This window comes from Myiozetetes cayanensis, unplaced genomic scaffold (genome assembly GCF_022539395.1).
Source record: "Myiozetetes cayanensis isolate MyiCay16 unplaced genomic scaffold, myiCay2020 scf17, whole genome shotgun sequence".
NCBI lineage: Eukaryota > Metazoa > Chordata > Aves > Passeriformes > Tyrannidae > Myiozetetes > Myiozetetes cayanensis.
The window spans coordinates 17049296-17075864 of record NW_026087378.1 but is presented as its reverse complement, the minus strand read 5'-3'; the positions used below and the strand labels follow the sequence as shown (position 1 = coordinate 17075864).

Sequence of the window (26569 nt, the reverse complement as noted above, 5' to 3'; positions counted from 1 at the left end):
GGCCAATGGCGCCGCGCCCCGCCGGCCGCCCCCCCCCTCACCCCCCGGGCGGAAGTGACGCGCGGGGCCCCCATGTGAGGCGATTGCAACACATGGTGCGCGGCGCGGGGGAGCGCGAGCACCGCGAGCGACGTCAGCGCCGCGCGCCGGGGGGAGCGGGCACCGACCGCGCCTGGAGCCGCCGGGCCCGCACGGCAGGACCCGGACCCGGACCCGGACCCGGCCCGCGCCCCCGCCCGCCCCGCACCGCCCGCGCGCCGACCCGGCCCCGCCGCGCAGAAGATGGCGGACGACCCCAGCGCCGCCGACCGCAACGTGGAGATCTGGAAGATCAAGAAGCTCATCAAGAGCCTGGAGGCGGCGCGCGGGTGAGCGCCGGGCCCGGGGCCGCCGCCCCCGCCGCGCTGGGGGGGCCCGGCCCGACGGCGGGGCCGCGGCCGGGGCGCTGCCCGGGCCCGAGCGGGGACGCGGCGGGGCAGCCCGGGCCGGGCCGGGCCCTTTGTGCGGCCCTGGGGGGCCGTGCGGGGCCGAGGGGAGGCGGGACCGCGCTCCCCGCACGGGGGGGACCCCGGCTGCCCCGCGCGGGGCGGGCCCGCAGCCGCCCCCCCGCCTCTCCCCGCGCAGCCCGGGCGGGCGAGGCCCCTCCGGCCCGCGGGCCGGCCCCGGTGCGTGTCCCGAGCGGGACCCCGGGCCCGGTGCGGGCCCCGCTCCCCGCCCGCCCGGCCGGGCCGTGCCAGCTGGCAGCGAGGCGGGCGGATTCCAGCCGGAGGAGACGCTCCTGTGCCCCTCGTGCAGCCTTGGGCTGCTCCCAAGGGACCAGCTGGGCCGGGCAAGGAGCGGGGCGAGGGCAGGGAGCGGGGGCTGAGGCAGCGCTGACTCCAGTGCTTCTCTTACCGACACTCACTTGATCTCTCCCACCCCTTCCAGGGAAGGGCTCGGCTCCAGTGCCCTGAAAGCAGTCTTTTCCAGAGTTTGGGGAGTGTTAAATTTCAGCTCTCTAATCCCACTTATATCGTCCTGGCACTTTGATTTCTTTTTTTTCCCACCAGTGGTAAAATTGCTGGTTGTTTCTGCAGCTGCCCCATGCCAGAAGGGCCTGTTTGGGTGGGTAATTCGGCAGTGGTTGGTTACGTTGGTCTGAGAGCCACTTGGGCTCGAGGAATTGTGAGATCTCGAAGTTCGGGGGCTGTAAAATAGCAAGGAAAGTGTGTCTCGGGATACACTTCCATAAAATAAAAATGAAAGGTCACTCCTCGGCCAACCCAGCGGCTCCAGTTTCCAGAGGCTCACCTGAGCAGGTGTCCCTGTCCCTGGGGCACCATGGGCGGTGCACTGTGCCCCCCAAAAGCTTTGGGACAGCTCACAGAGGCCCAGCTGCCCTTCTGCCATTTCCTCAGTGCTGGGGCTTGTTCTGTGTGTAGAGCAGGGCAGGGAATCCTTGAGCTGAAAACTAACCCAGGCAGGGGGGGAACTTGAGCCACACAGGCCTCCCTAAATAATTTTGATATACGATGCTGCTGTGCGGGGCTGGGGCTGGGGGAGAAGGGAGTGGGGAGCCTGGGCTGCCCTGCCCTGTGGCACAGTGGACTTTGGCTGCCAGAGCTGCTCGCTGAGCTGTGCCTTTGGGCAGCACAGGTGGTGCCCACGTGGGGCCCAGCAAGCACAGAGGGGCTGCCTGGAAGTGCAGGGGGCTTGGGAAGCCACGGGCACCCATGGCACCCTCTGAAATAGGGGCCTGGAACAGCACTGGGGGGGAGCTGGGAAGAGTAGACTTGGCATTTTGGGTCTCCCTGATTAGGAACGTGCCCTCCTGAGTGTTGTTTGGGATAGCAGAAGGTGAAAGGTGGTGCTGGGGAGCTCCTGGCAGAGGGGGGGCTGGAGGGCGGTGGCTGGTGGGGGTGTCAGCCCAGGTGCCCTCCCTGGTGCCCAGCAGTGGCAGATGCGGGTGGGAGGTTTGGCTGACCCCCTGGGTGCAGCAGCTCTCTCAGGTGCAGTGACACCGCTGTTCCTTGGTGGAACAGGTGCCAAACCACCACCCGAGGGCGGCGCCGATGGCAGCAGCTCTTACACCGCCTGGTGGGAGCGCCTGTCGTGCTCCTGGGGAGCCCTGGCTGAAGTGATCCCCCTTTGGGCCCAGTAAGGAGAAGGAGATGCTGCAAGTTGTGCCAGCTGCCCCGCACAGGAGGTGTGAGCGGTGGAACAGGCTTTTCCGGCCTTTGGGAGAGTCGCTTCCTCTTCCTGTGGAGCGGGAAGACCTGTTCTGGGGTGGGTTAGGGGGCACAGCCTTTGGGCAGGCTGATGGGGAGGGCCAGGGACTCCCTGGCGTCTCCACCTCCCCTTACTCATGTCCTCCTAACAGTGACCCAGCAGAGTGTCCCAGTTTCATGTGCTGGCTGTTCTGCAGTGGATCAAAGGGACAGGAAATGGAGGAAGCTGGAGTTAGACATTCCCTTGGCATGTGGTGGTTGAGGCACCTCTGCTCTTACCCAGCTGCTTGGGGGAAATCCCAGCGAGATCTGCAGGGTGTGAACAAAATGTGAAGTGAGCAGGAGGGCAAGGAAGTGGTTTTATGGAGTGTGGGATAGATGAGGGAAGGGGCAGTGCTTGGTCACAGCACTGAGGGGGAAGATTAGAGCTTCAGCTTTACCAGCAGCTGCTCAGCTGGAGGCCAGCGAGGGTGGGACTGCCTCAAACTTGGAGGTAGGAATTCCTGGCAGGAATGCCCTGGGTTATTTTCCCAGCCCTGCTGAGGAAAGCAGGCTCTTTCACTGATATCTGTAGAAAGAATCTGTCAAGTCAAAAGAATGACAAACAATTTTTAATGCCCGAACCCCACCACAAAGCCCTATCTCTGCTGGCAAGGACTGGAAGGAGCCTGGTATCTGTGACTGTCTTCCTAAACCACAAGTGTGTCTTATCTGCTCCCAGCTCTTTCAAAGTTGAGTTGCAAGTTGTCTGACCCTGTACAAAGTTAATGAGTTGATGTTTGTGATTTGGGGAGGTGAGAGGGAAGCAGCTGGTCCCTGCAGAGATGTGTGAGGGGCAGCACTGTGGGCAATTAACCTTCCTGGCCAGAAGAAGATGAGGGTGAAAGGCTGGCCATGAGCCAGTTATGGCCTTGACAGAAGTCCAGCCTTGTCACTCATCTTGTGAGAACTTGGAGTGCTCTGAGTTTCATCAGGCACCTCTACTTCTCCCCTACACAGGAATCTCTTCTGTCCAGTACATGGGTAGGCTCTGTGGGACAGGTTTGGTGACACACTGTGCCCCCAGAAGTTGCAGCTGTGTCTTCCCAGGTGGAGGTTGCAGCAGCCCAGGTAGAAGCAGTATTAGCCACTGTTTTCCCTCTCAGGGCTTTTCTGCTGTTGCCTCATGCAGTTTTCCAGTGTCAGTGCTAAGCTGACAATCCCTCTTTGTTCCTTTGCTCTCTGCAGTTCTGAATAGTTAGCTGGGCTATGGGCAGGGTTTTTTGCTAATCTAAGCTGTAAATGCTTGGCAAAATCAAGTATCAGCAACAACAAGCAGTCTCTTTGCTGGGAGAGGACCTGGGACATCACATCTGAGTCATGTTTGGAAAACTTCAGGTCTCAGAAACAGGGGCTTTCTTTGTGGAATCAGAAATGGTACTGACACCTGCAGGCCAGGGGGGCATCCTGAGCCCAGAGGAGAGCGCAGGAGGAGCTGGTGGAGGGTGTGGAGCTCCCTCACAGTGGTAGAACCTTCAGGAAGCCACTCCCTGAGACATCTCCCATACCTGACCTTGCTCAGAGCAGTAACCCTTAGTTATTTCACTGAAACCAGGAAAGAGGAGGCAAAGAGTAGGGTGTCTCTGAAGGCTCTGCTACAAACGCAGCTGAGGCTGACTAACTGTGGGTGGAAGAGTGGTTTTTTTTCAAAATTAGATGTTTTGGAAGGTGGGGGCAACAGGGCAAATGCAGAAACCAAGTCTGAAAAAGTAACTTATTCTGGTTGTGACTGGAGGAAATGTTTCCGAGCAGGAGAATGGTGAAATGGCAAGAGAAGGAGAAGTTTTGGTGTCTCCAGAGCTGTGGGAAAGCAAAGTAATGCTGTTTGCTGCCTGGGTTTGGATTCTGCCAGGTTGAGACTTGCAGTTGCTATGTGGGAAAACCCAAATGGGAGAGGTATAAAAAGTCACCAGGAAGGACAGAGGGCTGAAAATGCGTGGGGAGTCCTGCAAAGGGAAATGTAGTTCTGCTTGAGGGTGGACAAGCTCACCTGTCTCTTGGACATAAAAGATTTGCCCAACTTACTTTGCCCCAAAAGCATCATTTGCAGGTGGGTTCTCCTGCAGTCCATCTGGGGTCTTGCTGGTGCTGATGGAAAGGGCCCAGCCTTGGAATCAGCCACCCAGTGCTGCTGTTTGCAACAGGGACAGGGGGCTGTGCTTCTCCACACCCTCTCTGGGGTGTCCTGGGACGGTGCCATTTTGTGACCAGGCAAGCTGGCAAGACTGAGCCCTGTCTGGTGGTTCTGGAGAACAAACAGGATAGTCTGGAGCTGTTCCACCCATGGGCCTTGCCAAAAGTGGCCTGAGAGCCCCCCTTCCTGCTGAGGTAACACCACAGCAGGGAGTGCTGCATCTGGGGGATAACTGGGGCCAGTGGCAGGTGTGTCCCTGACTGGTTTACCTTGCTCCCAATTTCTTTTGAACAGAGGCCTGGCAAACTGCTGGTGATGGATTTCCCTCCTGGATTAGGCAAAGCAAATTCTCAGTCACTCCTGGGAGCACCTGCAACACTTGCCTGTGGATGGATTGTCCTGCTGGTGGCAGGTGCTGTGCAGCTTCACAGTGCTGAAGGTGCAGCTGTGCTGGAATGGCTTGGACTGAGAACAGTTGATGCTCAGCTGTGCTGTGGATTCTCCTCCTGCTCCATCCCGGGCACAGCACCCTGGATGCAGGGGTGTGCTGTTGATTCAGTGAGTGTCCCCCCACCACCACCAGGTCTGGGCAGGTGTCAGTGCAGCTGTCTTGGCTTAAAGGGATGTCACGGACTAGGAGGAGCATTTAGTGTGGGATTTCATCCCTGTCACTGGTTCTGGCTGCACTGCCAGGGATGTGTTGGTCCAGGGGCTCCCTGCCCTGCTCCCAGGCTGGCAGCAGATCTTTCCCTACCTACTTCATCAGGATCTGCTTGTCATTGTGGCTGTGCCTCAGGTCTAGGCTCTGTTGATACAGAATCTGTTTCTGCAGAGCTGGAGCTTTCACCTTAGGACAGGGAGTGTGCTGAGTGAGCTGGTCCATCTGGAAGGTGCTACTTGGCTTTCCATCTAGTGCCAGTCATGCCATAGCCTTGAGGACCTCTCCACTGCAAACTGGTGTCTCCAGGGGACCTCTCTTTTGGGAAAGTCTTGCTTCAGCTGGAATTTGGGCTGGGCCAGTGCTGGGGTAACCAGTTTGTCACACTGTTGGGAACGTGGGACAGGTGTGGGCAAGGACTGGAAGAGGAGGGTCTGCAGGGTGGCACATGGAATTTATCTTTACTGACAGCGAGTTTTCTGCTTCGACTTTACGATCTGCCATGACAGTGTGGAGTGTTTAGGGAAGAGGTCATGATTTAAGGTCTTACCTAAGCCAGATTGCTTCCTCAGGGTAGTGCTTTCTCAGGCTGCTTGTGCCAAGGGGAGTTCCTGAAGGAGGCAAAGGTTATCACACTAATACTGCCTTTGCTTCTGGTAGTGTGAGGAGAGGGAGCTGTTTGCAGAGAGGCTGCAGTAGGAGTAGTGCAGGGCAGCAGGGACAGCTGAAGGCTGTGGCAGGAGCAGGGGGGATGTGCAGCAGCTGCTTCCATGCTGGTTCCCTGCTCCCACTGGTGGAGGCTCTCCAGGCTGCTCCACAGTGCTGCCTTGGAAGCATTTCACGGGAGCAGGGCCGGTCACACCTCTCAGGACCCCAGGCAGTGTGTGCTGTGTTTCAGTGGTGCTCAGAGTGGGTGGTGTGAGGAAGCCACCCTGTCCCTGTGCAGGCTGAGAAGGCAGCTGGACCAGGCACAGTGGCCAAGGGCTTGTTGACGTCCTGCTGGTTGCCTGTGTCTAATTGCTGTAAAACATTTCCTGGGCTCTCACCTGCCTGCTCTACCTGTTCCTTTTGAATTACAGCAGCAATTAGGAAGTGCTGTTTGGAGAGAATTTGCCAGTGAGTGGCTGAAAAGAACCCGAGCTAGGAGAGCGGCTCCACGTCAGAACTCAGCGAGTGTTTTACAGCCCTGGGTCCTTCAGCAGCCTGGTACCTCTTTTACAACTGTGTGAATCATTAGTGAGCAGTGTGATTCATGCACAGATCATCATTCACATCGAGCTAATGAATGAGCCCCTGAGGAATGACGTGGTAGGAGATGGGAACGAGCACATCAAAAGAGGACAGACTTTTTTGGCTTGTTGGCAACTGGCTTTCTTTTCCCCCCTGTTAGCCACCTATTCCCATGTAGCTCTGAGGCATTAACATCTTAACAAGCAAATCTGGATTTGTTGTTTCAGTCCCTCAGTGTACTTCTTGTACCCAAATGGCCCATTAGCATAATGCAACAAGTCTTTTAAACTTGGAGCATTAATAATTGGAGAGGGAGGAGGGAGAGCAGGGGAGCAGTGGCAAAGCTGAGCCTCCCAGTGAGTCACAAATGTCTGAAGTGCAGAAATGTCTGTTCCACTTACCAGTAATTGGGTATCCGGGATTTCAGCATGAGGTCAGATGCAGCCAATAGGGCCTATTCCAAACGTGCCCCTGCCATTATGTTTTGGGATGTGTTTCCTTAGATCCAAGGGTGTTGGGGTGGCCTTGATTCACCTTCCCTGGGGGGTGTGCAGGATCTACCTGTGCTGATTCAGTGCTCCTCAGCAGTAGGGATGAGGTTGGGCTCTGCTCCTGGAGCTGCACGAGTGATTTGGGATTGGGGTGCTGGGGGTGGCCTGAGCAGCAGCCACGGTGTCAGAGCTGCTTCAGCTGGGGATGGGGGGACTGGGAACATGGAGCTGCCTCTGTTGAGCTCTGGGCAGCTGATACCTGGTGGAGCAGTGGGCAAGGGTCACTGTTCCCTGCTCCTGTGCAGCCCTCAGACACACAATAGCTGCCAGACCGTGCTGGGGAGCAGTACAAGTCCGTGACCTGATTCTTCCCTCACCTCCACGCTGTCCCTGGGGAGGGAGGCGAGTGGAGCTCAGGAGGCAGGTCCTGGCAGCAGGCCAGGCTGTCAGGGGGAAGCACTGCCTCGCCTGACCCTTGGTGAGCACCAGCCAGGCCTGCCTCTGCTCCTGCTGGAGCAGCCATTTGCTGCCTCCCTGTGGGAAGCTTTCCCTGGCTGCTGGAGCAGAGCACTGAGGGAATCACACGTGCTTCTGTCTCCCAGGGTGGGTTCTGGCTTGGTGCTTCTCTTCCTAGCTGGCATTCAGTAAGCTTGGTGGCATCTGGGGGCTTTTCCTCTCTGAGAAGGTCAGTGGGTTAGGGTACAAGGTTGGGACACCTTTCCAAGACAGTCTTAATGTCTGCCTTCAAGCTCTGTGTGGTGCACAAAGTGCTCTTTCTGTCCAGTCTTGCCAGCATTAGCAGAAAATGGTGTATACAAGGTTCCTGTCCTGGGCTCTGCAGGACTGCAGCAGGAGAGCCTGGCATTGTGTGAGCCATGGGGGAGCAGCTGCATGGTCTCATGCTGTGCAGATAAGTGGTTTTCCTTTGTCCAGGCTAGAGGTGGCATTCACAGCCTGATGAAGGAATTCGGTGTCTGGGGTGTTTCTTCAGTTCAGAGGAGGGGGGCTCAACTTCTCCTGTTAATGCCTGTGCTGAAAAGGATTCCTGAGGAAAGAATGGCTTGGTCTCCTGACTCTGCAGTCCCCTCCTCACACCCACCCTGCCCCCATCTTGTGCTTTTTCTCTGCTTCGGAGGTGTCACTCGATCCAGAGAGGTGAACTCTTCATTTTGCTTGGGAACTGGACTCTTCCCTGTCTTCACACCCTTCTTTGGGTGACTTGGAAACCTTTGAGGAACAACTTGTATTGGTGTTGCCTTGTAGTAGGTGATCTGGAGTCCGGTGCCAGCTGTGGTGAAATGCAGAGCCCCACTGAGGGGTGGGTTGGGAGGTTCTTGCTGAAACTGTGCTGTAGGAAGTTCTGCCAACAGCGTGGCTTTTGGTTCAGCTCCACATTAAACTGGAGTGGAACTCTGGTGGGTCCCCCTCTGAGCTCATGGGTGCTGTGTGCTCTCTGGGTGCCTGTGCAGCACTTGTCTCCTGCCCAGCTGTGCTTTGAAGTTCATCTCTCTCTGCTGGAGACATCCCAGCACTGTTGTCTCCCAGCAGCAGTTAGGTTGAGCCATGTTGGCTGTGTTGGTTGCAGAGCAGTCAACTGATATTTTCACAGGCAGTGCATCCTTTGGCTTCCAGGTGACATTGCCTCTGAAGCACTGGGAGGGATCCCAGACTCCTGAGAAGTCCCTGCTCTTTCCTGGGAGGCTGAGAGGATTTCCAGGAAGAGTTGTGCAGCTTCTGCATCTGCTGTCGTCCCTCTGGATTTTGGCATCTCAAGTGGACTTGAGCCACTTTCTATTTGATGAAGGCTTTGTCTTATTAAAAGACATGAAGTTTTAAAGGGCACAGCTGTGAGCTGTTTATGTCTTCCCAGCCATAATTCATAAGTTGTGAGAGCATGTGCTTCCCTGTGGCAAGGTCAGAGCTGTTGCCTGCAGGGCAGGGATGGATCAGGAGTGTCTGATGGCCTGTGTGTTGTAAGAGAACCCAAACCAGCAATTTTGTACTCTCCTATACCAAAGGACACTTACTTTTTATAGCACTCCATTCAACATCTCTGCTCAGATACAGCATCAAAAAATAGGTTTTCCTTCCATGGCTGACTCTGTGGGCTGTGCCCTCGGCTTTGGGGCAGCATCACGTGCCTGCAGTGCTGTGGGTGTTTGTTCAGAAGCAGCTCTGCCCTTGGACCTGTGGCTTGTTCCTGATGGAGTCCAGCCTTGGATTACATGGGTATTGCTGGCCCCTGTCCTACAGCGGGCTGAGGATGTGTCAGTGATGGAGCTGCTTTAGCCATTGACTGCCTTGGGTGCTCCTGGCCGTGCAGGCAGCTTGGGCTCCTCGGAATATATTGAATATATTGAATATATTGTGCCTGCCCAGTACCTCAGTCCTGCTGGATGGAGCCCAGCAGAGATTACCTGGGAAGATACCATTGCTCGGAGCACTATGTGGCAACAGTTGTTTCATGGAAAGCTTCCTAGCTGGGGAACTTAGTTAGGGTCAGGTTATCTGAAAGCTGCTTGCCCTGTGCTCTTGCCAGTCTGGGGCAGTCACATCCAGGCCTCCTGCTGCCCTTGGTTCCTGGGGAAAGCAAGGTGCTCATGAAGCTGTGCCCTGTAAAAATGGGCCCATTTTGAGTCCTAGAGAATGACTGGCCTCCCTTGCCTCTGCATCCCCACATTACACAGCGTGCTATTAATGTGAAATGTTTCATTGTGGAACAGCTACAGCTCAGCTGCTGTTTGTCAGGTCTCTGATACCACAGGGCAGGCCAGTCACTGCTATTTATATAGCATGTCTGTGAAATTACTGCTCTCCCGTGCCAGCAAATATCCCAAATTGCAGGAGACAGGTTGACTGACTGTTCGTCCTCACACTTCTGGCTGTGGCTGGTGCTGCTGGTCTGGTTTGTGTGGCCTGTTCAGGTCACCATTTCACTGACACAAAACTTTGTAAAGTGGTGGGAGCCTTTTAGAAAACCATTTCTAGTTTCAGCTGAAAGCCTAAGGATCTGCTGAGCTGTTCCTTCTGATGGGCAGGGGAGTCAAAACCAAACCCCTGCAGGTGAGGATGGACACCCAGAGCAGGAGGCTCCTCTGCCAGCTGTAACAGAGCACAGGTGGCAGCTCATCTCCCTTGTGGGGCACTGCCCACCTGGGGCACTTGCCATCTGCTCACAGAATCCCAGAATGTGCTGAGCTGGAAGGGACCCCCAAGGATCATCCAGTCCAACCCCTGGCCCTGCACAGGCCCAGCCCCAAGAAGTCACCCCCTGTGCCCCAGAGGATCAGCCAAAGCCTCCTGGAGCTCTGGCAGCCTTGGGGCTGTGCCCACTGCCCTGGGGAGCCTGTTCAGTACCCAACCAGCCTCTGGGGGAAGAACCTTTTGCTGAGATCCAACCTGAGCCTGCCCTGACACAGCTCCAGCCATTCCCTGGGGGCTGTCCCTGGTCCCCCCAGAGCAGAGCTCAGTCCTGCCCCTCCTCTGCCCCTGCCCAGGCAGTTGGAACTGCAGGGAGGTCTCCCCTCAGTCTCCTCTGCTCCAGCTGAACACACCAAGTGCCCTCAGTGTCCTCACACGGCTTCAAATCAAGGCCCTTCCCCATCTCTGTGTCCCTCCTTTGGACACTCTCCAATGGCTCAATCTCTTCCTTATGCTTGGGTGCCCAAACTGTCCCAGCATTTCAGGTGAGGCCACCCCAGTGCACAGCACTTTGTGATTCTGTGGTCCCTCTTAGGCAGTGCAGGAGGACCTTGCAGGGAACACAAGCTCCTTGGATGCTGTGGTACCTGCTTGCAGGTGGGGTGGCAAGACTTTTCCCTTCAGCTTTTTGGGCCTGTGTCAGTGGGGATTCAGCGCTGCCCACACTGCCCTCGCTGTGATAACTTGTTAACACCTGCTCTGAGATCTCTCTCTGTCTGGGAAAGCTGTTTGTTTTGTGGTACACTTGCCTTAAATTCCTTTATTAACGTCAAAGTTTTAATAATAGAACAGAGTGTCCTATACACAAACCAAAATGTGCTTGTTCTTGCTTCCCCTTTTTTCCCCAGACAACTCTCTGCCAGGCTGTAGGAGAAAGTTGGAGCCTACCTGCAGTGCTTTAGGAAAAGTTGGAGCCTGGATCCTCATGTTCTGTCCCAGAGATACCTAGTGCTGCTCGTTCCAGGCAGTGATAAATCCAAGCTAATTGCCAGTTCCTGGCAGGGCTAGCACAGTGAGCAGTACCCACAGTGCCAGGCAGCACAGGGCTTCTGCCTTCCCAGAGCTGGCACCTAACTGCCCCCGTGGTCCTGGCGGTGTGTGGGCTGGTGCCCTGCGTGCTGCTGATTGTTTCCCCTCCCCAGGGCCATGTGCAGTGGCCCACGTTGTGCTGGGCTGTGTCTGGGGTGCCCTTTCCTGCCGAGCATCACGTCCTTGGATGACAGTGGCAGCTCTGGCTGCTGTGCAGGCTCTCCTCAGCCCAGAACAGGGACAGCGACTGTCTGTAGTGCTGCCATCTCCCTGCTCGCTGCTGTCTGGAAGCATCAGCTTCCAGCTGCTCTGGCAGAGCTGTCCTAAACCAGGGGGAAACCTTAGCAGTGCTGGGAAACTGGGACTGTGCTGAGCAGGATAGAATGGGGAACTGGGTCCGTCCTGCCTTCAGGAGCGCTGGGGGTGATCCAGGGAAGAAGCAGCTCATTCCATGCTGGATCCCAAGTGCCAGTGTGAGTACTGCCCTGGATCGGAGACTCCATTCACCACCGTGCCAGGTGTGTCTGGCAGCTCGTGTGGGGCCAGGCTGGGAACATCTCCTGTGCCTCATTCTCAGCAGAGCCCGTGGGATTTGGCTCTGCTCTCTGGAAAGACCCCTTCTGGGAGACCTGAGGGTGATTCAGGGGAAATACCTGACTCATTCCCAGGTAAGTGCACTCCTGAACCTGTGGCAGTTAATCTCACAGCAGCCGGGGGGGCAGGATGGGATTTGCAGAAGTACCTGTTGTCTTGTTGAGCTGCAGAGACCCAGAGGAGACCTGGAAATTGTCTTACTCTGCAGAATAACCTGGTTTTCTCTGAGCATTTTTGAACAGCAGCTTTCTTAGAAACTCATTGCTGGGTTTTGTCTCACTGGTGAGTTCAGCAGATGCAGCCACAGGGTTTTTTTAGACCTTGCTATCCTGCAGGAAGGTCACATAAAGGCACAAGCTTGCTTGGAGAGGGGAAAAATGCCCTTCCATGGTAGGACAACAAGGTGTTAGTGGTGTGTGAGGGAGTTCTGCAGCCATCCTGATTCCTGTTGCCCATCTGCTTCAGCTGGCCTCTTGCTGATCTCAAACATTCTGGGATGTTTAGTGACCAGGTCCTGACCTTGTGCTTGTTGGAGGAGGAGGGAGACAAGCAGGGGGTGCTGACTGCACCCTCCATTACCTGGCTGTCTAATTACCTGGCTGCCAAATGAGCTGCGTGGCTGGGCTGTGCCCTGCGGGCAGTGGCAGCAGCAGCACGTGGCAGGGGCTCCCCCCTTGGGTGCCCAGGGACACTGGGACAGGCTGGCTGGCTCCTGGTGCTCCAGGCTTCCAGCAGCCTGGGGTGCCACGCTGTGCTGGGGCTGCTGCTGCTCCCGTGGCAAGCTGCACACCAGCTATTCCGCTGCGTTCTGCAGGAACTGGGTAGAGCCAAAAATAGCTTTGGCTCTGTAGTGGTGAAAGCATGGCAAAGCCAAGAGGTGCTCTTGATGTTGGTAGTGGAAGGCGCTTTTGGATATAAATCCAGGCTGGAGTTTGCTGAAGGGTTAGAGCAAGCACAGTGCTGTGCTGTGTTGAACTAGTCTGAGATTTCAGTGAGGGGGAGTGCAGCATCTGAGAGACCCTTTGGGTTTGTTTGTTTGCAGTGATAAATCACGAGGGCTTGTGAAGGCCAGTGTGTCCCCTTGGGCCAGGGATGTGGCTCTGCTCTGTAGATAAGGTGCTGTGTGTGGTACAAATAACCCCCAGTGTGATCTCAAGGGTGCTCAGTGCTGGGGCAGTGGAACACAGCACGGGGCCAGGGCTGGGAGCTGAGGGCTGCCTTGCATTTAAAAACTGAAGGTAGCTTTACAAGTAGCTTTTTTGCTGAAGGATGAATCTTGGAAGGGCACACCCAGCCTGCCTTCTTGCTGTTCACAAACCTGGGGGAGGGGCTGGAGCACCAGGAGCAGCTGAGGGGTCTCAGCCTGGAGAAAAGGAGTTTCCAGGGGGACCCTCTGGCTCTGCAACTCCGTGGCAGGAGATGTAGGTGGCAGGGGCTCTTCTCCCAGGCAGCCAGTGACATGACTCTGTCTGCTCTTTCCCCTCTGACCTCAGTTCAGGAAAAATTGCCTGAAATCTCTTCCTGGCAGGAGAGCCAGGGAGCACCCACCTGCCACATTGGGGTGCCCTTAGTCGATGCAGGAGGTCGGGTGTGTTGTTCTAATCTCTGGGAAGCCTGAGCCTTTCTTCCTTCAGAGGAGGAGATCAGAGTGCTACTTTCAGGGGAGTTAGGAAGAGTTGCTTTCATTCTGATCAGCCAGAGCCTGCTGGGAGTGATAGGCCATTATCTCTCCCCTAAGGCTGGTGCCATTCACTGGGGTAGCCAGCTGCTTTAATTGAGTGGGATCTAGAGTGTTCTTGGCTGGTGTGACCTGGAGAGCTGTCAGCGTGGCTCAGAGCTCCTTCTGGGAATAACACGGGCAAGTGTCTCTTTGTGACTCTCTTGATTAGTGTGTATGGGGATCTTGGATATTAAAACCAATTAGTTGTCTTTAGGGTCAGGGACTTATTTGACCTACCAGCATCTGTTTCAACTTGGCCTGGATTGAAGATCTTTGGGAGAGGACTGTACAACTTCTGTAAAGAGGCTAATGAAGTGATGCTTTTTAAAGCACTTCCCTGCTGCCTCTGTAGCCCAAACTCTCGAGGCAGGACATCAGTGCGTGACAGTCTGGAACAGCAGCAGGCAGGGGCTGTGTTAGTCTTCTCCTCCCCTAAGAAATGTAAAAGAGCAAAGCCCTGGTTTTTTGATGTCTGAAAAGCACTCTGTTGGTTCTCTGACTCAGAATCCTGAGAAGAGGCTTTTTCACAGAGCTTAGCTGGTTTGCCCTTGAGAGAGGGCTGGAGGATTTGATGAAGCATTTGATTTTTGTGCCATTACTCTAATGGGAAGCATGAGGGCTGGGTTAAATTTGAGACAATGCAGAAGCAGCACTTCAGACATCTGGGATACTTCAGTGGCAAATGGGAGGTACCTGCTGGAAGGGATGGGAACTTCCCCAGTTTTCCTTCTGGCTTTGAATGGATTTGAACCACGAGGCAGCTTTGGGGATTAAGACCTCTGCAGGATCCATCCCAAAGCCATAGGAAAAAATAACATCAAATTTACTTATTTTCATGTAATTTAAGCCTTTTCTGTGATTTGTGGGGTCTTATCTCCTGACTCCATGCCTGGGGATGGTGCTTGTGAACCAGCAGTCATGTGCTTGAGCACAGTTCAGTTAAAGCAGCTGCCAGAGCTGGGGGAGCAGGGTGCTAGTGGGGAGGTAGAAAAGGCTGACTGAGGCAAAGGGATCCTTCCAGTTTTGTTTTCTGTATTAATCTGAGGAAAACAAAGTGTTAAAACAGCACTTGAGCTGCCTGGTGCTCCAGCTGTTTGAGAACAAATGGAATGGTCTTTAAAGTATGTGGCTGCATTGTTTTAAACAATCTCTGCTGGGAGCTGCTTCCATGCCTTCCCTGCCTTCAGCTCCCAGCCCTTGGCCTGCACATGTGTTCTTTTTTTTTCTAGAGTAGTATCCCAGGTTTAACAAACAGCTTTTGGAGGACTTGCTTGGCAGTGGCAAACCTGACCACTGGGTCATGGAGTCAAATCCTCTGAAGAGCCTGTTCTGTTCTCTTTTCTCTCCCACTGTTGTCCAGCAGAAGGGGAGTTACACCGGTAACAGAAGAAGCGTCCTTGGGGGGGCAGGAGGGACAGGGGACAACGGCATGCATGGAATATTGTGTGGGTACACTTGTTGCTTTGGCTGCTGGCTGCTCACAACCCCTCTCTTTTCCCTTCTCAGCAATGGTACCAGCATGATATCACTGATCATTCCCCCCAAAGACCAGATCTCGCGAGTGGCGAAAATGTTGGCGGACGAGTTTGGCACTGCCTCCAACATTAAGTCTCGAGTGAATCGCCTTTCAGTACTGGGAGCCATTACATCTGTACAGCAAAGACTGAAACTCTATAACAAAGGTAACTTCTAGCTTGTATGGATGCTGGCACACTTCCCTTTCTTGGAAGCAGCCTTAAGTTCCTGCACTATGCAGTTTTCTGCTAATCAAATCTGTTGGCCTGTGCTGCTGTTTTGCACTGATATTCCAGGTATGTTGCCCTTGGATGGCTACTACAGGGGTGGACTTTGGGACTAGAATAGTATGGTGGTCCTTGTCTCTCATAGGCAGGCTCACGATCCTGTCCTTAGCAGTGCTGACTCTGCTAAACTTGGCCAGATTTAGGAGCTATTTGTTCCACAATAGTTCATTTGCATTAAAGTGATTTCACATCAAGCAGAGACTTCTGTGTGCCTTGTGCACTGTGCAGCTGCCATCATTTGGGAGGGAACAGACCCAGACCATCTAAAATGAGCTCTGAAAGAGTTCATTATTGCCTTTACACTGGCATGTGGCCTCCCTTGGGATGGTCAGTCTGTAAATCACTGTGTGAGGACTAGGAAAGCTCCATGGGGCTGGTCAGCCTTTTTCTGGGTCCTGTGAGTTTGCAAGCTCCTGGGTTTAGCAGACCATCATAGGCATAGGTGCACTGAATGAGTTTGTTTCCCATTGTAGAGCTCTGGGAGGGAATGAGGTGGGGAAAGGGAAAGTTGAAGATTTGGGAGCTTTATTTCGACTCTACCACAAGTCTCCAGGTCTGGCAGTTAGTTTGTGATGGGTGCATCTTGCCATGTTTCTTAGTGAACTAAAACTGCATTGTGTCATTTATAGTACCTCCAAATGGTCTGGTTGTTTACTGTGGAACAATTGTGACAGAAGAAGGAAAAGAGAAGAAGGTCAACATTGACTTTGAACCTTTCAAACCAATCAATACATCGTTGTATTTGTGCGACAACAAATTCCACACAGAGGTAAGAGCTCTCCTGTTGCAGCAGCCGAAGTCAGCCTGCTCTGCTGGGCTCCCTGGGCCCAGCTGGGTGTGCTGAGCCCGTGGAACAGCAGGCTTTTGGGAGCACATCCCCTGGGGAGGGCGTGTGCCTGGCCACAAGTGTGTGATGTTTGCTGGAAGGAGCTGAGGCACCGTCCAGCTCCTGCCACACTGATGTCATGGCCCAGCCCATGGCTGCTGAGACACAAGCTCCTCTCTGTAACTGGAGGCAGGGAGCTTGCTTCTTAACTGCAGAGGCCCAGAGATCTTATTCCAAGCCAGGCCTTAAAGTACTGCCAAGATAATTATCAGTGTTGCCAGTCTTGATATCAGATGTGTTAACTGAGACCCTTGATGGAGAACTGGCATGTGCCTCATCTGTCGGGGATAAAGTGGGATCATTTTTATGCACCATCTGATGAAGTTAAATGAATGGTTTGAGGCATATTTAAGGTAATGTGGATTACAGCAGTCAGTTTATTGCCTCTGTTTTGGCCCTGGCAGGTGCAGAGGTCTCAGTGTTTGCAGTACACCATGCCCCCACGTCCATGCTGTTCACCACAGTGAATGTGTGGGCTGAGACTTAATTGCCTGTTGTCAAACCCTTGTGACATGGGCTTGACAGGCCCTTCAGTGAGGTAGTTCTGCTTGTTTGCTTGGGTTTTTGGAGATCTAATCCTTTACTGGCTTTCAAAGGGTAGCAGTACAGGAAGGAACAGGTGAGGTACATCCCTGCTATTCTGTGTCCCCACAAAGGATGAAATCCAGACACTTCTTTGGCCTCCCAGGAATGCAAACCCGTGCACAGGTCCAGGTTTAGAGCTCTGCTGAGTCCATGTGTCCACAGGCAAGTGAAAGCAAGAGGTAAATAAGAGAATTCAGGAGAGAACCAGGGAGGTGTTGGCAGTGGGAAAGGGGAGGGTTTCCTTCTGCCCTGTCGGGAGAGGGATTAATTTGGTGTCCTCTACTGGGGCTACTGCCTCAGAGCACTGATTCAATCCAAAACTGCCCAGCAGGCTGTTCCCAGGAGGCAGCTCCAAGTGCAGTGGTGCTGGTGTGTGGCATTGCTCAGCCAGACATGGCAGTGACCTGAGAGGACTCTGGTAATTGCTGCTCTGGATGACGTGATTGCTGACAGGCCCTCCCTCTGCGGACTGTGTGCTCTCCCCTTTGGAGTACGTGATTATTTTACTTGTCAGATGGAGCTGTAAAAGCCTGCTGTGGGATGTGAGCACTGAATTCTGGGGTTTGTCCATCTCTTTGGTTGGGGAGCAATGCCTTTAACCCAGTGGTTCCCCCAGAGTGTACCCTGAGCTAACAGACAGGGCAGCTGGCTCTGTGCTCCACAGATTTCCTAGGAAAGGGAGGGTGTGTGAAGGAGCAGGAAAAGGTGATCTTCACCTTCAGGCTAAAACTGCAAAGAGGAAACTCAGTCCAGGCTGTGGGAACAGAACAAAAGCAATAGTCTATTTTTTGGTTCTTAATAGGTCAAACAGTGGAATTGCTGACAGAGGGGAGACTGAGGGAACCACTGATCACTGGATGCTGTATTAAAATAAGAGGGAATCAAGAACACCAGAGCTGCAGTCATCTGCTGCCTGGCATGAGTTACCTGCTGAGAATTGCTCTGGGTGTTTTATTGGCTGTGTGAAAGCACAGCACCCCCCCGAGGGGATCAGAGCCCCGGTGGGTCCGAGGGGCAGGGCTCACAGGGACTTACTTTGATGCCTTGGCTGGGACATTCATTCCAGTCACACGATTTGCTTGGCTCTGGCCCAGCTGCAATGTAATATGCCACTTCCTCCTCTCATTCATCCCACTGCTGGGGAATTAATACAGAATATTTATTTTGGCCAGGAGATTCCATTAAACCCTAGTGCCTGTTTCTTTGAAGCTTGAAAGCTGCAGCGTGGTTTGTGGATTTTGGAAGAGGATGACTGATGGTTTTTATCCTCTCAGTTCAGCCCAGTAATCAGGCAGGCAGGCTGAAGGGCCTGTGCAGTAAACCAGCACCATCACCTTCAGTGTTAAACTGGTGACTTAAAGCAATCTGGAGTTTAACAAGTTCTCCATCCTGCTGGTGAGGGTTTGCCAGTCAGAAAGGGCATTCTGGCTATTAGTTTTTTGGGGCGTGTATAAATGAGAAGGAGTGTGTGTGCTGGATGTTTCTACCCGCTCAGGTGGCCCTTGAGGCAGCAGTTGCTGACAGATTCCCTTGAAAAGGGAATTTAGGGTGGGGTGCTTGTGGATGTCCCACAACACCAGAAGAAGGGCTGGGCAGGAATTGGGGCAAAAATAACTCAAACTCCTTGATACTGGGCCAACAACTTCAGTTGTTGGTCAACTTAAATGACCTTATGGGATGAATTCGGCTGCCTCCTTTACAGGGAAGAAAGGGGAAGGATAAGTTCATTTTGCAGCAAATGTTATGACTGTCTTCTCCCTAAGCAGTTATGCACAGAACAACTATTGCTGCTGTGACTTGTGTTCTGTGAGGCTGAATCTGCCACAGACACTATAGATTCAATCATTCTGCCTGTGGAGCTCCAGGTCAGCAGGTGCAGCAGCCCAGTAGTTGTGGTAGAGGCGAGCTGAGAGGCTGTGTCAGTGCTTTGGAGTGCAAAACTGATCTGGCAGTCAGCTGAACAAGTTCTGCTTTCCTGACTGGAGTGCTGGGAAGATGACTCTTCCAGCTGTGGCAGCCAGGGAGATGCTGCAGCCTTGTAGGTGTGATCATTTCACTTCTCACTGCCCTGAGCCCATCTCTGGGGCTGTGCTGTCACACCTGCCCCTCAGGGGAGGAACTGGCAAGGCTGGGAAACAGTGATCAAAATTGAACTTGAGTTTCCTTTGTGCTCTTGACAGTGTTGTGTGAGATTGGATTGTGTGTGGAAGGAATCCTTCCCTGGGAGGGTGGGCAGGCCCTGGCACAGGTTGGGCAGAGAAGCTGTGGCTGCCCCTGGATTCCTGGAAGTGTCCAAGGCCAGGTTGGATGGGGCTTGGAGCAATCTGGACTAATGGAAGGTGTCCCTGCCCATGGCAGGGGTTGGGAATGAGATGAGCTTTAAAGTCCCTTCCAACCTCATCCATTCTGTAGTGATCTGGAATAGTCACAGCTCCTCAACCTGCTGCTCCTCCTGTAGCTTATTTGTAAAACAAACGGCAGTGACCACCCACAGCAGTAAAGTTGGTTGAGCTGAGCTGTGTGTGGTGGCCTGTGTGAGCCAGGGCCCCTCACCCCCCGTGCTCAGTGACACCTCTGCTCTGTTCCAGGCCCTCACGGCGCTGCTCTCCGACGACAGCAAGTTTGGCTTTATTGTAATAGATGGCAGTGGGGCCCTCTTTGGAACCCTGCAAGGAAACACACGAGAAGTCCTGCACAAATTCACTGTGGATCTTCCAAAGAAGCATGGTAACACACTAGTGTGCCTCTAGACTGTCTGCAACAGCGTGTCCTGGGGTGGGATGTGGGGGTGGAAGCAGGGAACTTGGCCTGTGGGGGTTTAGCTCTGTTCAAGTCTTTGCTTCCTTGGAATCTGACAGCAAAGCCTCTAGTCTGAACCTTCTGTCAGAATTAATGAATCATGGTAACATGCAGCTGATCCTAAAAGTGGCACTTCTTATTTCTGGGTGCATTTGAGCCTTCACTTGGTTTTGGGCCAGTTTTAATGAAATGTTAGTAGCACAGGTAGTATAATCCCAGCTGGTAGAACCTTTTAAAGTTTGCATCCCATGGTGTTGTGTGCAAACCTCAGTGAAGAGCAGGAAGTTGTTCCTGCAAGAAGCACAGAAGCCTCGTGGAGCAAGGAAGATTTGAGTTCCACTGTATGGTGCTGTGGTGTAGGCAGGCAGTGACTGCTAGGTATTCCTGGGCTCCTGTCCTGTGGAGAGTGGGATGGGATAAAGTGAAACAGGAGCGTGTCCTTACTGGGTTGTGCAGCACAGACTGCAGGGCTCGCTGCATCAGCAGTGCACCAAAGGGAAGGCAGGTCCAGGACATGCAGAACGTGCACAGATGTTCAGTTTCTGTAGAGCTGTGAGTCTGTATAGAAAGAAAAGAAAATCACCACGTTTTCCTCTATGGAGAAAAATCTCTTGCTGTGAATGAACTCTCTGTGTTGGCTGCCTGTTCCGTGAGTGTCACGGCTTGGCTTGTGGCAGACCGGTTCTGAAGGCTGCAGCTGCCCTTGGCTCTGCTTTCCTGGCTGGGCCCACGTCGTGCCGGCCCTCCTGGAGTGCAGAGGGTGCCCGGGCTGGCTCAGCTCTCTCGTGCAGGTCGGGGGGGTCAGTCCGCCCTGCGCTTCGCTCGCCTGCGGATGGAGAAGCGGCACAACTACGTGCGCAAGGTGGCCGAGACGGCCGTGCAGCTCTTCATCTCCGGGGACAAGGTCAACGTGGCCGGGCTCGTCCTGGCTGGCTCAGCTGACTTCAAAACTGAGCTGAGCCAGTCTGACATGTTCGATCAGGTGAGTGCCTTTCCCAAGCAAAGCCCCCCTGTCTGAGCTGCTGCAGGGACGTGGTGGTGTCAGCAGCGCTCTCAGGTGCTTCTCTGCTGTCTGAAGTGATTGGACCAGGACTAAAAATGTGATGTATCCAAAGAGCTCTCCCTTTCCTAATCCCTCCTTGCGGGAGATCTCCTTTTCTTTAAACAGTCCCTGTAAGAAGTCTCTCCTCCCTCGTTTGGAAATAGCAGTCATGTTCTTTGTCTCCCCCAAATCTGAAGGAGAAGCTTTATAGGAATTAAACTCCAATAAACCAAATCTTGTTGCCTGAAAATTGTGGTATTGTGCATTCAGAGGTCCCTCTGACTCAGAGCTTGTGCTTGCAAGTGAAACCCAGTAGATGAATGCAGTGACTCTTGCCAGGCCTGTACTTATGTAGTGGGATGAAGGAATCTGATGGCCCTGCTCTGGAATAGATTGATTTGTGTATTTATTTGTCCCTGTCTCCTCTTTCCCTTGTTCAGAGATTGCAATCCAAAGTGCTCAAACTAGTTGACATTTCATATGGAGGAGAAAATGGGTTCAATCAAGCGATTGAGTTGTCAACTGAGGTCCTCTCCAATGTGAAATTCATCCAAGAGAAAAAACTAATAGGTAAGTGCTGCACATGCAGCCTCCTCCTGAGCCAGGTACGTGTGACTGAATATGCTGGTCATCTTTCAGACTCCTGGCAGTGCCTTTGGGCTGCCCCAGCCCTGCCATGGTGGCTGAGAGCGTGACCTGTGATCCTCTCTGCCACCTGGGCACCTCAAATACTGCGGGGGTAGCAGGGGGTGGTTTGTTTATTTTTTTCCTCCCCATCTTCTTTTGCCTTCTCTGACCTTCCACCAGAGATTGCCTTAGTTCCGGGGCTTCTGGTGGCAGTTTCTTCTTCTTGCACTCAAATGAAGCTTGTCTGACAGTGTGTGTGGTGTGAGGGGTGCTGGTGACAGTCTCTTTCTTTGTACCCTGGCTGCAGGACGATACTTCGATGAAATCAGTCAGGACACGGGCAAGTACTGCTTTGGTGTGGAAGATACACTAAAAGCTTTGGAAATGGGAGCAGTAGAGATCCTGATAGTCTATGAAAACCTGGATATAATGAGATATGTCCTGCACTGCCAAGGCACGGAGGGTAGGTGATGCTTTGGGAGACCGGGGCCTTGGGGTTTGACACCTCAGCTGTGTCCCAGGGACAGAGAGGAGCTCTGCAGGAGCTGCCTAAGGAGATCTGATCTCAGGGAGGGTGTGTAGGCAGGTCACTCACCTGCAGCGTCCCAGCTCCGGGGGACAGTCCTGCAGCAAGGGAATTGCAGTGCCAGGGTGGCAGTTTGTCACAGGGCCAGCCTGGCACCTGCCTTCCAGCTGTGAAAGTGATGCCAGAGGGGAGGCTGATATGACCCTTAGGGCCAGCAGCACCATTGTCTGACTGCAGACAAACCCTGTGCCCACAGCAGGGCCTCTCCCTCTTCTGGTGTTGGCACTACAGCTGTTCCTGCTGCTGTGCCCTCTGGGGTTGCTCAGAGAGCTTCAACTGGAAAGGAGGGCAGTGCCAGTGACCAGACCCTCTGAGCTGTAATTGCTGGCTGTGCTCAGTGTTTTGCTGCCTTTAATCTGCATCTGGTACCTTTATCCAACCTAACACTACTTTTTTTCTTGTTCCTCAGAGGAGAAGATCCTGTATTTGACACCAGAACAAGAGAAGGATAAATCCCACTTCACAGATAAGGAGGTATTCCAGCTTTGGGGCTTGTGGGTTTGTTCTCAGTTAGTGGTGCAAGGCTCTGCACACCCAGGCTTGGTTTGGCACAAGCACAGGAGCTGCACGTGGTGACCTTCTGGCACTCACATGAGGCTTCAAGGCCATACCTGTGGCTCCTCCTGTTCACCTCCAGTGTAGCCCCTGCACTCCAGACTTGCTTTTCTCCAGTCTTCCCTGCTGCCAGTTCCAGAATGGGCTGAGGTGGCAGTGCAGGGGCTCTGGCCACCTTCAGACCATCTGCTGCAGGAGTTTGGTGGCCACCATGCAGGCCAGGGTCTCAAACCATTGCTCCCTGCTTCCTGTGCTCTGCCCATGCAGAACCACTGTGAGGTTACAGAGCATGACGTGGATTCAGGGGCAGTGTTTGCTTTGGGATGTATTTGATGTGTGGAACTGTCATTTGCTGCCTGGGCAGCTCAGAAAGCCCTGATGGGGTGAGGGGTCTGTGTAACTCTGCAGAGTAAACTGGGCGGAAAAGTCTGTCCCTTGCCCAAAGGGTGGGCATCTCTGACTCATCACAGTGTGCCAGGGGGGGCATTTCCAGCTGCTTTCCCTGCTGCAGGGAACTGCTGGTTCCTTGTGTGCAGGGAAGGTCTGCAGTGTTACCTGCAGTGTTTCTGTGTCAGTAATCACTCGACCTTCCAGTTACAAAGCTGTGCTTTGGGGCTCTGAGTTTGCATGGATCAGTGTTCCTGGCTGGAAGCAGTGCCTCTTGGAGAGGGTTGGAATCTTTGCAGGGTGTAGAGCAAGTCTGAAGGAACAGTGAAAATGGGAGTGGAGCATGAGGTGACACTTGAGCAGAAGAACAAACAAGGCATTTTCTCTCTTGGTTTTGCCCCGAGTTCCAGATTAGGGAAGCCCAAAACAAGGCCTGTCAGTGTTTTATTTTATAGCCCCAGGAGCCTTCTGCTTGAGCCAGCACTTGTCCAACGCAGTTGTGTCAGGAATGCCTTCCACCACCAAGCTTCCTGCGGAGCATTAAGGCTGCTGTCCTTCTTAGGAGTGACAAAACCAGGGTGATTTTGAAGCCAAAGCCAACTCTTGGTGTGAATTTTCTCAATACCAAACATGCAGTGACCAGAGCAGTTTTTATTATTTATTTCTCCCTTCCAATGTCTCCACAGACTGGGCAGGAACATGAACTGATAGAAAGTATGCCCCTCCTGGAGTGGTTTGCAAACAACTACAAGAAATTTGGAGCAACATTGGAAATTGTTACAGACAAATCACAAGAAGGATCCCAATTTGTGAAAGGATTTGGAGGAATTGGAGGTAAATTGCAAGAGAAAAATGTGGTGGGGAGGGGTTTAGTGGTTGATTTGATAGTCTGGTACCAACAGCAGGATTAGTCTTAGCCCTGTCAGTCGTGAAACTGGTTCAGGAAACAATGGTGATGTCCAGGGGAACTCGTTCCATGTCCAGCAGGATGATGGTGCCTGGTGGGCAGCTGTCACTTGGCAGCTGTGTTCCTCCATCCCTCTGTCCTGCAGGGTGCTCAGAGGGAGGGCTGCCCTCCTTTCCAGCTGGGCACTTGAGGAGGGCCCTGAGCTGTCTCTGCAGTTCCTTGGCAGCTCGTGCCCTGGGTGCAAGGGGGTCTCACAAACCCCAGCACAGCTCCTGGGGCAGTTGTATCTGTTGCTCATCTCTCAGACCTTCCCTGTACTTGGCTCCCTGGTCTTGTGCTTCTTGTCCAAGTCAAAGTGTTTTTAGTCCAACTTCATGGAGCAATGAAAGCCTGAAAGGCTCCTGAGCTCAGTGCCCAGGATCAGCAGAGGTGCAGGTGGATCCTGTGCTTCGGGCTGACAAAAAGTCATCGGCAGGGTAGGGCACATCCACCTGCCACACTCCACGTTCTGCCCAGGCCAGGGATTCCAGGACACAGCTGGGGCTCTGTTTGGTGTTTGGGGTGGGAAGAGTCCAGGAATACAGCCACTAAATCCTGCTTTTACTGCACTGTAAAGTACCCTCAGTGCCAGCTGCCCTCTGGGTTTAACTGGCAGGCCTTGGAACAAGTGATCTGCTTCTGGTATTTTTTGGAAATACAACCCTAGAAGAAATATTAGGAAGAAAATTCCTTCCTGTGAGAGTGGGCAGGCCCTTGCACAGGTTGCCCAGAGAAGCTGTGGCTGCCCCTGGATCCCTGGAAGTGTCCAAGGCCAGGTTGGACGGGGCTTGGAGCAACCTGGGCTGGTGGAAGGTGTCCCTGCCCAGGGCAGGGGTGGAACTGGAAGATCTTTAAGGTCCCTTCCAACCCAAACCATTCCACAATTCTGTGATACGATTCTGGAATAGAATCAGCTCTTCCAGGAGGAGTCTGGCCTGGCTGGGCAGGTGGTTGTTCCTTCCTTTTGGCTGTGAGTCCCACGTGGATTTGTCACTCCAGCTGTGTGTGTGCTGGCAGGGCAGGGCTCAGCTCAGGCTCAGGTGTGCACAGCTAAATGTGTTGTCTTTGCCAGGTATCTTGCGGTACCGAGTGGACTTCCAGGGCATGGAATACCAAGGAGGAGACGATGAATTCTTTGACCTTGATGACTACTAGGTAGTCGACCTGGGTCCGGCAAAACGTGCCTCGCCCCTCCAGCATCCAACCCAAGGAGCAAACTCATGGTGGAAAACACAACAGATCCCTGCCTTAGAATTGGAACATTTCCAGAACTTGATCCACGAGCATTGGATTTAAGAAAGCAAAACCCTACACTTTGATTTGTCATAGTGTCAGTACAGCAGCAAACTACTAAGTTCCTATATGCCACTTTGGACTAATTTAAAAAAAGAATCCCAATTTTTACTTTTACTCAATGGTGAAATTGGTTGCTCTTGTATTTTATGGAAATGATTTTTTTAACCTTCATGATACATTAACTGCTGTAAACCTCTTCCTTCGAAAATTAATAGAAGTAAGATCCTACTGGTTTGTTTCTTTATACTTTGATTGGAGAAATCAATTGCTGCATTTGGCAGCGCTGTGACCCATTTACATGGCATTCTCAGCTTAGACTGCAGAAGAAACGTAACGAGGTTGGAGCCGTTCTCTTCAAAAGCTTGAGGAGGCACCAACCCGAGTGCTAGTTCATAACGTGTGGCTTGCAAATTCCAATGGTCTGGGGAGGCTCACCAGCCAAACGTGCTTTAATCTGTTTGCAGAAACACTGCTCTTACAAACTAGGAAATGCACTTCATGGATTGCAATGGAAATGCTGCTGAAGTCTTGGGCTTAATTTGGATTTGAGCAGTGCAGCCTTCAGGAATCCTTTTTTTTTTTTTTTCAGTCTTGATAAAAAAATAAACATGAGATTTCAGTGAAGTAAGGTACACTTGGCTTTTTGTTCCTCAGTAAGTTTTTCTTTTTTGCTTTAGGACTGCGTAAGGTTTCCTTGATTATGTGAATTTGAACCCACAGTTCTCTAAGGGAAGTGGGTATTTTACAGGAATACTGAGTCAGTGAAGGCTGAAACTTTAGTGCTGGGGGTGTGGAACATGGGATAGCAACCCCTGGAGCGCTGGCACAGGCCCTGGGGACACCATCTCCCAGCACCAGGGCAGTGTCTGTCCTTGAGGGGACGTGCCCTTCGTGGGTTAAAGGCTCTGGGTGCCCCAGGGCCCCAAGGCTTTGTGTCCCGCCTGTCCCACGGGGTCCTGCAGGCCAGGGGAGCACTGGCACAGATCATGCACATGCACATGTCCTGCTTCTTCCCAGGGCTCTGCTCCTGCCTCTTCCCAGGGCTCTGTTCCCTGGCTCTCTGCAGGGAGCTGGGCCCGTCCTGCCCCGGCCCCGCCACCTGTCCCGCAATCCTGGTTCACTTGAACGGAGGGGGAGCTTGTCTTAAAATCTCTGCCACGCTGTTCTTTGAGGTCCAAAATTCCTGTGAGCAATACAATTTGTAACCCTGGTCTCTAACCTGGCAGGTGGCTTTGCTGTCGCTCTCACATCCGAGCTGGAATTCTCCCGGCAGGTGGGACTGGGTGTGCCGTGGCCGTGCCCAGACCCAGGTCTGAGCACCCCCGTGGCCCTCACAGCGGTATGTTCTGGATTTTGCCATTGTAAATGGGTCTAATGTGACATGACAAGACCACAAAAATTGGATGTAAATTTACATTTTTGAATATACTGCTTGTTGTTTCACATGATACATTAGGGTATGCAGCTCCTTTTTGTAGTTTTTATTTTTACTATTTAAGTTTGGAAATGATGCCAAATTTTTTGTATTTCTTTAATCAATGTGTTCTCTTCAGTGATATATATTGCATTATATATTGATGTGTATATCAATATATACTGATATGTATTACACTTACACATGCAAACACGTTCAACAGGGGTGGAAATTCCTAGCCTTCGCTACTATATAGCCTCTGCAGAGAGATCCCAAGCAGTGATATCTTGGTGTTGTGATGTACAGAAATGGAGAAGAGTATTAAACCATATTTAAGAGTA

The 26569-nt window shown here is 53.0% G+C and overlaps 1 protein-coding gene across 1 annotated transcript; it reads left to right on the top strand.

Annotated features, from left to right (window-relative positions):
- The first annotated feature begins 204 nt into the window (after positions 1–204).
- On the top strand, positions 205–26569 carry ETF1 (eukaryotic translation termination factor 1). The gene is made up of 10 exons (XM_050312345.1): positions 205–368; positions 14810–14985; positions 15735–15874; positions 19165–19303; positions 20167–20357; positions 20858–20987; positions 21352–21507; positions 22040–22104; positions 23259–23406; positions 24591–26569. Exons 1-10 carry the CDS (start codon positions 283–285, stop codon positions 24671–24673), a joined length of 1314 nt encoding a protein of 437 aa, XP_050168302.1. The 5' UTR covers positions 205–282; the 3' UTR covers positions 24674–26569.

What these genes read in the sequence shown, in the direction of transcription:
- ETF1 (XM_050312345.1), top strand. Translation starts at nt 283, where the DNA reads ATGGCGGACGACCCCAGCGCCGCCGACCGCAACGTGGAGATCTGGAAG. An exon ending in ACTGAAACTCTATAACAAAG is followed by an intron (nt 14,986 to 15,734) that starts GTAACTTCTAGC and finishes TGTCATTTATAG; the next exon opens with TACCTCCAAATGGTCTGGTT. An exon ending in CCAAGAGAAAAAACTAATAG is followed by an intron (nt 20,988 to 21,351) that starts GTAAGTGCTGCA and finishes CCCTGGCTGCAG; the next exon opens with GACGATACTTCGATGAAATC.